This window comes from Oncorhynchus kisutch, unplaced genomic scaffold (genome assembly GCF_002021735.2).
Source record: "Oncorhynchus kisutch isolate 150728-3 unplaced genomic scaffold, Okis_V2 Okis03b-Okis08b_hom, whole genome shotgun sequence".
NCBI classification, from domain to species: Eukaryota; Metazoa; Chordata; class Actinopteri; order Salmoniformes; family Salmonidae; genus Oncorhynchus; species Oncorhynchus kisutch.
Window position 1 is genome coordinate 14,427,037 of NW_022261980.1, and position 10,858 is coordinate 14,437,894.

At 49.9% G+C, this 10,858-nt stretch overlaps 1 protein-coding gene across 1 annotated transcript in view; it reads left to right on the plus strand.

The window, feature by feature from the left end:
- LOC116359578 (OTU domain-containing protein 7A-like) overlaps positions 1–10,418 on the plus strand; it is a 66,490-nt gene extending 56,072 nt beyond the window's left edge. The window contains 7 exon segments of the mRNA XM_031812415.1: positions 3,301–3,415; positions 8,378–8,462; positions 8,730–8,990; positions 8,992–9,075; positions 9,134–9,703; positions 9,838–9,955; positions 10,054–10,418. Coding sequence (XP_031668275.1) covers positions 3,301–3,415; positions 8,378–8,462; positions 8,730–8,990; positions 8,992–9,075; positions 9,134–9,703; positions 9,838–9,955; positions 10,054–10,418 — 1,598 coding nt within the window.
- Positions 10,419–10,858: the final 440 nt, after the last annotated feature.

A 10,858-nucleotide genomic window follows, 5' to 3' on the forward strand; every position in this document is an offset into this window, starting at 1 on the left:
AAGATTCAACAACTCAGAGACATAAACTGAACAAGTTCCACAGACATGTGACTAACAGAAATAGAATAATGTGTCCCTGAACAAAGGGGGGTCAAAATCAAAAGTAACAGTTAGTATCTGGTGTGGCCACCAGCTGCATTAAGTACTGCAGTGCATCTCCTCCTCATGGACTGCACCAGATTTGCCAGTTCTTGCTGTGAGATGTTACCCCACTCTTCCACCAAGGCACCTGCAAGTTCCCGGACATTTCGAGGCCCTCACCCTCTGATCCAACAGGTCAATGGGATTGAGATCCGGGCTCTTCGCTGGCCACGGCAGAACACTGATATTTCTGTCTTACAGGAAATCATGCACAGAATGAGCAGTATGGCTGGTGGCAATTGTCATGCTGGAGGGTCATGTCAGGATGAGCCTGCAGGAAGGGTACCACATGAGGGAGGAGGATGTTGCCAGTATTGTCTGGTGAGGACCTGCCTTACAACAGGCCTACAAGCCCTCAGTCCAACCTCTCTCAGCCTATTGCGGACAGTCTGAGCACTGATGGAGGGATTGTGTGTTCCTGGTGTAACTCGGGCAGTTGTTGCTGCCATCCTGTACCTGTCCCGCAGGTGTGATGTTCGGATGTACCGATCCTGTGCAGGTGTTGTTACACGTGGTCTGCCACTGCGAGGACGATCAGCTGTCCGTCCTGTCTCCCTGTAGAGCTGTCTTAGGTGTCTCACAGTACGGACATTGCAATTTATTGCCCTGGCCACATCTGCTGTCCTCATGCCTCCTTGCAGCATGCCTAAGGCACGTTCACACAGATGAGCAGGGACCCTGGGAATCTTTATTTTTGTGTTTTTCAGAGTCAGTAGAAAGGCCTCTTTAGTGTCCTAAGTTTTCATAACTGTGATCTTAATTGCCTACCGTCTGTAAGTTGTTAGTGTCTTGATGACCTTTCCACAGGTCCATTCATTGTTTATGGTTCATTGAACAACCATGGGAAACAGTGTTTAAACCCTTTACAATGAAGATCTGTGAACTTATTTGGATTTTTACAAATTATCTTTGAAAGACAGAATCCTGAAAACGGGGGACGTTTCTTTTTTTGTTGAGTTGACATATAATATATATTATATATTTGCAAAAGAATATATGGGGGATTGGAAGTGATGCAGACAATTACATTGATAGAAGCTACAATCTATTTGCCCTATTAAAGCTGATCCGCCCTCTAACAAAGAGAGAGAGAGAGAGAGAGAGAGAGAGAGAGAGAGAGAGAGAGAGAGAGAAAGGAATCAGACCCTCGTGACAGAGACTCATCTATCTCTCTCTAGACAGTGTTATTATGGTGTGTGAACATCCACCCACACAACACACTCCCTGTAATGTCAGCGTAGGTGCTTCTCAGCAACATCCGTTGTTTTACATGTTTGGCTGAAGAAGAAAAGGGGAAAAAGTCCCTCTTGGCATCAAAGGGTCACGTGGAAGATGATACCAATAGAAGGATGAAAGCTTTACACAGTGGGACAACAGAGCTCATCAAACCATGACTTTATGAGCCGGGGTTTACTGTGATTAATGGGTCTGTGGCAACTTTCAAACCAGAATTGTCCTCCTGGTCAATAGAGGCTCTGCTTATCCTACCTAGGCTGTGTGGTTACCTGTCTGTGTGCTGTGTGGTTACCTGGCTGTGTGTTTACCTGTCTGTGTGTTTACCTGGCTGTGTGGTTAGCTGGCTGTGTGGTTACCTGGCTGTGTGCTGTGTGGTTACCTGGCTGTGTGGTTACATGGCTGTGTGCTGTGTGGTTACCTGGCTGTGTGGTTACTTGGCTGTGTGGTTACCTGGCTGTGTGGTTACCTGGCTGTTGTGTTTACCTGTCTGTGTGTTTACCTGTCTGTGTGCTGTGTGGTTACCTGTCTGTGTGCTGTGTGGTTACCTGTCTGTGTGCTGTGTGGTTACTTGGCTGTGTGGTTACTTGGCTGTGTGGTTACCTGGCTGTGTGGTTACCTGGCTGTGTGGTTACCTGGCTGTGTGGTTACCTGGCTGTTGTGTTTACCTGTCTGTGTGGTTACCTGGCTGTGTGGTTACCTGGCTGTTGTGTTTACCTGTCTGTGTGCTGTGTGGTTACATGGCTGTGTGCTGTGTGGTTACATGGCTGTGTGCTGTGTGGTTACCTGGCTGTGTGGTTACTTGGCTGTGTGGTTACCTGGCTGTGTGGTTACCTGGCTGTTGTGTTTACCTGTCTGTGTGTTTACCTGTCTGTGTGCTGTGTGGTTACCTGGCTGTGTGGTTACATGGCTGTGTGCTGTGTGGTTACCTGTCTGTGTGCTGTGTGGTTACTTGGCTGTGTGGTTACTTGGCTGTGTGGTTACCTGGCTGTGTGGTTACCTGGCTGTGTGGTTACCTGGCTGTGTGGTTACCTGGCTGTTGTGTTTACCTGTCTGTGTGTTTACCTGTCTGTGTGCTGTGTGGTTACCTGGCTGTGTGGTTACATGGCTGTGTGCTGTGTGGTTACCTGTCTGTGTGCTGTGTGGTTACCTGTCTGTGTGCTGTGTGGTTACTTGGCTGTGTGGTTACTTGGCTGTGCGGTTACCTGGCTGTGTGGTTTCCTGGCTGTGTGGCTACCTGGCTGTGTGTTGTGTGGTTACATGGCTGTGTGCTGTGTGGTTACCTGGCTGTGTGGTTACCAGGCTGTGTGGTTACCTGGCTGTGTGGTTACCTGGCTGTGTGGTTACCTGGCTGTGTGGTTACCTGGCTGTGTGTTGTGTGGTTACCTGGCTGTGTGGTTACCAGGCTGTGTGGTTACCTGGCTGTGTGGTTACCAGGCTGTGTGGTTACCTGGCTGTGTGCTGTGTGGTTACCAGGCTGTGTGGTTACCTGGCTGTGTGGTTACCAGGCTGTGTGGTTACATGGCTGTGTGGTTACCTGGCTGTGTGTTGTGTGGTTACCTGGCTGTGTGCTGTGTGGTTACCTGTCTGTGTGCTGTGTGGTTACCTGGCTGTTGTATTTACCTGTCTGTGTGTTTACCTGTCTGTATGGTTACCTGGCTGTGTGCTCTGTGGTTACCTGTCTGTGTGCTGTGTGGTTACCTGGCTGTTGTATTTACCTGTCTGTGTGCTGTGTGGTTACCTGGCTGTTGTATTTACCTGTCTGTGTGCTGTGTGGTTACCTGGCTGTGTGCTGTGTGGTTACCTGGCTGTGTGGTTACCTGGCTGTGTGTTTACCTGTCATTGTGCTGTATGGTTACCTGGCTGTGTGTTTGTACCCCTGCTTATCTGATCTGACCATAATGACGTGTGATCTGTGTTTTCCAGCTGTGATCCCGCTGACCGACTCAGAACACAAGCTGCTATCTCTCCACTTCGCTACGGACCCTGGGAAGGACTGGGAGTGGAGCCGAGACCACAACGACAACATCAAGCTAGCCAAGTGAGTTAGGTACAACAAACGACAAACAGGTGGTGGTGGTGGAGGGGGTCATAGGGGTGGAGGGGGTCATAGGGGTGGAGGGGGTAATAGAGGTGGAGGGGGTAGTAGAGGAGAAAGGATCTCCTCTAATCATAGAAAGGAGGAGAGGAGATCCCCCTCTAATCATAGAAAGGAGGAGAGGAGATCCCCCTCTAATCATAGGAGGAGAGGAGATCCCCCTCTAATCAAAGAAAGGAGGAGGAGATCCCCCTCTAATCATAGAAAGGAGGAGAGGAGATCCCCCTCTAATCATAGAAAGGAGGAGAGGAGATCCCTCTCTAATCATAGAAAGGAGGAGGAGATCCCCCTCTAATCATAGAAAGGAGGAGGAGATCCCCCTCTAATCATAGGAGGGAGAGGAGTTCCCCCTCTAATCATAGAAAGGAGGAGAGGAGATCCCCCTCTAATCATAGAGTCATTATCTCTAGGCGTCGTACATCATTATCTTCTATAACGCTGCATTACACAGAGGATTGTCATGGAGCATTGTCATGGAACACTGTCTGTCTGTCATGGAGCACTGTCTGTCTGTCATGGAGCATTGTCTGTCTGTCATGGAGCACTGTCTGTCTGTCTGTCTGTCTGTCATGGACCACTGTCTGTCTGTCTGTCTGTCTGTCATGGACCACTGTCTGTCTGTCTGTCATGAAGCACTGTCTGGCTTTCTGTCTCTCATGGAGCACTGTCTGTCTGTCTGTCTGTCTGTCTGTCTGTCTGTCTGTCTGTCTGTCTGTCTGTCTGTCTGTCTGTCTGTCACGAAGCAGTGTCTGTCTGTCTGTCTGTCTGTCTGTCTGTCTGTCTGTCTGTCTGTCTGTCTGTCTGTCTGTCTGTCTGTCTGTCTGTCTCTCTGTCTGTCATGGAGCACTGTCTGTCTGTCTGTCTGTCTGTCTGTCTGTCTGTCTGTCTGTCTGTCTGTCTGTCTGTCTGTCTGTCTGTATGTATGTCATGTAGCACTGTCTGTCTGTTAGAATGAGAGAAAGAGACAGGATACTAGGTTGATGAGATCATTTCTGAGACTTGTGTGATTTGGTGAGTTTAAAAACCACTCGTTTGTGAGACTTACATTGAATAATTTGGGTTCCTTAGAGAAGAAAACTCCCCATTAATTGTGTACATATGTGAAGTCACACAAAGTCTAAGATTGAAGGTGATTGTGAAGTTAGAGACTCTGAAGGTGTTTGTAAAGTTAGACCCTCTGAAGGTGATTGTGAAGTTAGACCCTCTGAAGGTGATTGTGAAGTTACAGACTCTGAAGGTGTTTGTGAAGTTAGACCCTCTAAAGGTGATTGTGAAGTTACAGACTCTGAAGGTGTTTGTGAAGTTAGACCCTCTGAAGGTGTTTGTGAAGTTAGACCCTCTGAAGGTGATTGTGAAGTTAGACCCTCTGAAGGTGATTGTGAAGTTAGACCCTCTAAAGGTGATTGTGAAGTTACAGACTCTGAAGGTGTTTGTGAAGTTAGACCCTCTGAAGGTGTTTGTGAAGTTAGACCCTCTGAAGGTGATTGTGAAGTTAGGCCCTCTGAAGGTGATTGTGAAGTTAGACCCTCTGAAGGTGTTTGTGAAGTTACAGACTCTGAAGGTGTTTGTGAAGTTACAGACTCTGAAGGTGATTGTGAAGTTAGACCCTCTGAAGGGGATTGTGAAGTTAGACCCTCTGAAGGTGTTTGTGAAGTTAGACCCTCTGAAGGTGATTGTGAAGTTAGACCCTCTGAAGGTGATTGTGAAGTTAGACCCTCTGAAGGTGATTGTGAAGTTAGACCCTCTGAAGTTGATTGTGAAGTTACAGACTCTGAAGGTGATTGTGAAGTTAGACCCTCTGAAGGTGATTGTGAAGTTAGACCCTCTGAAGGTGATTGTGAAGTTAGACCCTCTGAAGGTGATTGTGAAGTTACAGACTCTGAAGGTGATTGTGAAGTTACAGACTCTGAAGGTGATTGTGAAGTTAGGCCCTCTGAAGGTGATTGTGAAGTTAGACCCTCTGAAGGTGATTGTGAAGTTACAGACTCTGAAGGTGATTGTGAAGTTAGACCCTCTGAAGGTGTTTGTGAAGTTACAGACTCTGAAGGTGATTGTGAAGTTACAGACTCTGAAGGTGATTGTGAAGTTACAGACTCTGAAGGTGTTTGTGAAGTTAGAGCCTCTGTCTTTTTTGCTATTATCTTTTCTATCTAAAAGACAGTCTTAAGATTTTTTAAAATACGTTTCTAGTGGAGTTAAAGGCACTACAATGATGCAATGGAGCCTTGCCTCGGTTGCAACTGAGGTCTTTTATGGTCCTTCTCCCTTGGAGCAGCTGGGTTCTCTGGCAGCAGCTCATTTGACAATATATAAATAACTCTGTCCATTTACTTTGTCAAGTAAGCTTCCAGTGTATTCCACTGCAAGACAAAATAGAACGTTTTTAGGGCCCTGGTAAACCAGACAAACAGGAAGGTGTAGGGGCCCTGGTCAATCAGACAAAACAGGAAGGTGTAGGGGCCCTGGTCAATCAGACAAAACAGGAAGGTGTAGGGGCCCTGGTCAATCAGACAGAACAGGAAGGTGTAGGGGCCCTGGTCAACCAGACAGAACAGGAAGGTGTAGGGGCCCTGGTGAACCAGACAAAACAGGAAGTTTTAGGGCCCTGGTCAATCAGACAAAACAGGAAGGTGTAGGGGCCCTGGTCAACCAGACAAAACAGGAAGGTGTATGGCCCTGGTCGATCAGGCAAAACAGGAAGTTTTAGGGCCCTGGTCAATCAGACAAAACAGGAAGGTGTAGGGGCCCTGGTCAACCAGACAAAACAGGAAGGTGTAGGGCCCTGGTCAATCAGACAAAACAGGAAGGTGTAGGGCCCTGGTCAATCAGACAAAACAGGAAGGTGTAGGGCCCTGGTCAATCAGACAAAACTGGAAGGTGTAGGGCCCTGATCAATCAGACAAAACAGGAAGTTTTAGGGCCCTGGTCAGTCAGACAAAACTGGAAGGTGTAGGGCCCTGGTCAATCAGAACGTTATAGGGCCCTGGTCAATCAGAACGTTATAGGGCCCTGGTCAATCAGAACGTTATAGGGCCCTGGGCAATCAGAACGTTATAGGGCCCTGGCCAATCAGAATGTTATAGGGCCCTGGTCAATCAGAATGTTATAGAGCCCTGGTCAATCAGAACGTTATAGGGCCCTGGTCAATCAGAACGTTTTAGGGCCCTGGTCAATCAAGTCAGCTAACTGTGCTGCAGGGAACATTGAAAAATATAATTCTTCTTGAATACAAGAATGAATGTTGGGATTCGTGTTCTCAACTAAACATTGTTCCCAGCACGAATCACAAAGAGCCTTATTTTAATTAGAGATGAACTATCCATAGTTTATTATCTATAAAACGTTAACACGTATCACTACAAGCTGTAGTGTTCAATCTTAATTCATTGCTAAATAAAAAATAAATGTCCTCTCACTGTCAACTGCGTTTATTTTCTGCAAACTTAACATGTGTAAGTATTTGTATGAACATAACAAGATTCAACAACTGAGACTAAACAAGTTCCACAGACATGGAGACCATGGACTGCACCAGATTTAGTCTACTGTAGTCTACTGTGTGGCCACCAGCTGCATTAAGTCTCCTCCTCATGGACTGCACCAGATTTACCCGTTCTTGCTGTGAGATGTTACCCCACTCTTCCACCAAGGCACCTGCAAGTTCCCGGACATTTCTGGGGGGAATGGCCCTAGCCCTCACCCTCTGATCCAACAGGTCCCAGACGTGCTCAATGGGATTGAGATCCAGGTTCTTCGCTGGCCATAGCAGAACAATGACATTCCGGTCTTGCAGGAAATCACGCACAGAACGAGCAGCATGGCTGGTGGCATTGTCATGCTGGAGGGTCATGTCAGGATGAGCCTGCAGGAAGGGTACCACATGAGGGAGGAGGATGTCTTCCCTGTAATGCACAGCGTTGAGATTGCCTGCAATGACAACAACCTCAGTCCAATGATACTGTGACACACCTCACCAGACCATGACGGACCCTCCACCTCCAAATCGATCCTGCTCCAGAGTACAGGCCTCGGTGTAACGCTCATTCCTTCAACGATAAACGCGAATCCGACCATCACCCCTGGTGAGACAAACCGCGACTCGTTAGTGAAGAGCACTTTTTGCCAGTCCTGTCTGGTCCAGCGACGGTGGGTTCGTGCCCATAGGCGACGTTGTTGCCGGTGATGTCTGGTGAGGACCTGCCTTACAACAGGCCTACAAGCCCTCAGTCCAGCCTCTCTCAGCCTATTGCGGACAGTCTGAGCACTGGTGAAGGGATTGTGCGTTCCTGGTGTAACTCGGGCAGTTGTTGCCATCCTGTACCTGTCCCGCAGGTGTGATGTTCAGATGTACCGATCCTGTGCAGGTGTTGTTACACATGGTCTGCCACTGCGAGGACAATCAGTTGTCCGTCCTGTCTCCCTGTAGAGCTGTCTTAGGCATCTCACAGTACGGACATTGCAATTTATTACCCTGGCCACATCTGCAGTCCTCATGTCTCATTGCAGCATGCCTAAGGCACGTTCACGCAGATGATCAGGGACCCTGGGCATCTTTCTTTTGGTGTATTTCAGAGTCAGTAGAAAGGCCTCTTTGGTGTCCTAAATTTTCAGAACTGTGATCTTAATTGCCTACCGTCTGTAAGTCGTTAGTGTCTTGATGACCTTTCCACAGGTCCATTAATTGTTTATGGTTCATTGAACAAGCATAGGGAAACAGTGTTTAAACCCTTTACAATGAAGATCTGTGAATTTATTTGGATTTTTACTAATTATCTTTGAAAGACAGAATCCTGAAAAAGGGGATGTTTCTTTTTTTTGTTGCTGAGTTTATATTTCTTCAAAAGCGTAGCATTTATAATCCAGATTTACTGTTGCTATCTAATGTTCGTAACCTTTCTCCCTCAGTTTAATCCTGTCTCTGGAAGCCAAACTGAACCTGCTGCATAACTACATGAACGTAACATGGATCAGGATACCATCTGAGACCAGGGTACCTCTCCTCTTTCTCTTCCATATTGATTGGCTAATGCCAGCAAATAATTGTTGTGAATAGATTTGATAGGTTGTTCTGCATCCGTGTTGTACCGCCAGCTCCTCAGCACCTTACTGTCTATGTACAAGGAATAAAGCAAACTACGTTTTGATATCATAGTCTTGAAATGGAGTAGATTAGATTAGACAGATTAACATAATTTACTGATTGTGGTTCCTCTCCATCCCTTCTCACCCCTCCCTCCCTCCCTCTCTCTCTCTCCAGGCTCCCCTGGCCCAGCCGGAATCTCCCACGGCGTCCCACGGGGGCGACGACGTCCAGTCTCTAGCCGACTCCATGGACTCCGACCGCGACTCCGTCTGCAGCAACTCCAACGTCAACAACGGCAAGGTCTCCGCGAAGGACAAGGATCCCAAGGAGAAGACGGAGAGGCAGCAACAGCGTAAAGACAAGGACAAGACCAGGACGGACTCTGTGGCCAACAAGCTAGGCAGCTTCAGTAAAACCCTGGGTATCAAGCTGAAGAAAGAACATGGGAGGTCTGGGAGGGCTGGTCCACGGAAAGATCAACCGCTCCAACTCTGGAGGCAACGGCCGGAACAATGGAGGAGTGGGGGGCGGCAACGGAGGAGGGGGGGGGGGGCGGCGGCAACGGAGGAGGGACAGAGAATAACGTAGAGAAGAAGAAGGAGAAAAGGGAAGCAAAAGCCCGGAAGGATGGAGGAGGAGGAGAGAAGGAAGGCCAGTCTGCGAGTACGTCGTTCTCCTCGGACAAGACCACCAGCCCGTCTCCCACCGAGCGTCCCCCAGGCGTGCCCTCTCCTCCCGGGGAACGGGACAGGGACAGGGGGGGTCTCCTGGCCAGGCTGGTTGGGGATAAGGCCCTGTCGGAGCACTGGAAGTACAGCACAGACGTCAAGCTGAGCCTCAACATACTGAGAGCCGCCATGCAGGGCGAGAGGAAGTTCATCTTCGCTGGCCTTCTCCTCACCTCCCATCGCCACCAGTTCCACGAGGAGATGATCTCCTTCTACCTGACCTCCGCTCAGGAGCGCTTCTCTGCCGAGCAGGAGACCAGGAGGAAGGAAGGAGAGAAGAAACCTGCAGCAAACTCTACAACCACGACTACTACGACCAACGGGCCCTCCAACGCCCTGAAGAAACCAGAGCAGGAGAGCGCCCCTCACCGGGAGAGAGAGAGGGAGAAGGAAAGAGAGAGAGAAAAGGAGAGGGAGAGAGAGAGGGGAGAGAGAGAGAGAAAGGGAGAGAGAGAGGGAGAGAGAGAGAGAAAGGGAGAGAGAGAGGGAGCGAGACACCCGCACCCCCTCCTCCTCCTCCCTCCTGCCCTCCTCCTCCTACTCCCCTTCCCCAGGACTTCATCTCTTCCCCAGGCAGACACCACCATAGCCATACCCCTCACACCCCCCCACAGATTGCCCTGAAGATGCAGGGCCGCCACAGCCCCTCCCCCAACTCCTCCCCCAGCAACGGTGCTACCAGGAGACCGGGGTCCGTCCCCCCTGTCCCCAGGCCCGTCCCAACTACTGTCCCAGTGTCAGCCCACTACAGCCATACCCCTCCCATCCAGAGGTCCGTATCATCCACCTGAGAGACGTCAACCTCCAGGCCCTCCAGGCACCCAGCTTCCAGCCGGACGACCCCCAGCCCAGCTACAAGCCTCCTCTGGTGGGCACCCTGAAGACCTGTGCCACGTACCCCCAGCAGAACCGCTCTCTGTCCTCCCAGAGCTACTCTCCAGCCCGACTGTCTGGGGTCCGTTTGGGCACCGGGGGTCAACCACACCCACCCGGGGGTCCCAGGCACCACGGAGCCCTACAACATGCCTGGGAGCACAAGTCCCATACCTATACCAACGGCTTCAACACTAGCCACCATACAGGACTGTCTGGAGTTCGCCGACGCCGACGTGCCTCAGACCTGGGGGAGCAGTAGGGTCACCAGAACGGGTTCGGGGTCCGACAAGGTCAAAAGTCAGATCGGTAGCGCCGGTGGGGGTTGCCTGTGTACTGCCTGCAGCAGAGGAGATGCAAGAGGAGAAGTGCTCCTTCTACGGGCGGCCGGAGACAGATAACTACTGTTCCTACTGCTTCAAGGAGGATCTGAAACACAAGGAGAGGGAGGCCAAGGCCCTCAGTAGGCCTGGGTAGCCCCTGGTAGCGCGCCAGCCAGAGGTGCTGCTACTCTAGAGCCTGGTGTGCTATCTATCGCACGACAGGTACTGCAAACCCCAGCTGCTGACAACGCAACACAACAGACAGACAGACAGAACTGTGTCCATAGAGAAGGCGATAGAACAGTTCTACTCAATAGACTGTCTGTGGACGTTGGGACATACAGACAGACAGACAGACACGCTCAGAGCCAGTTGATCG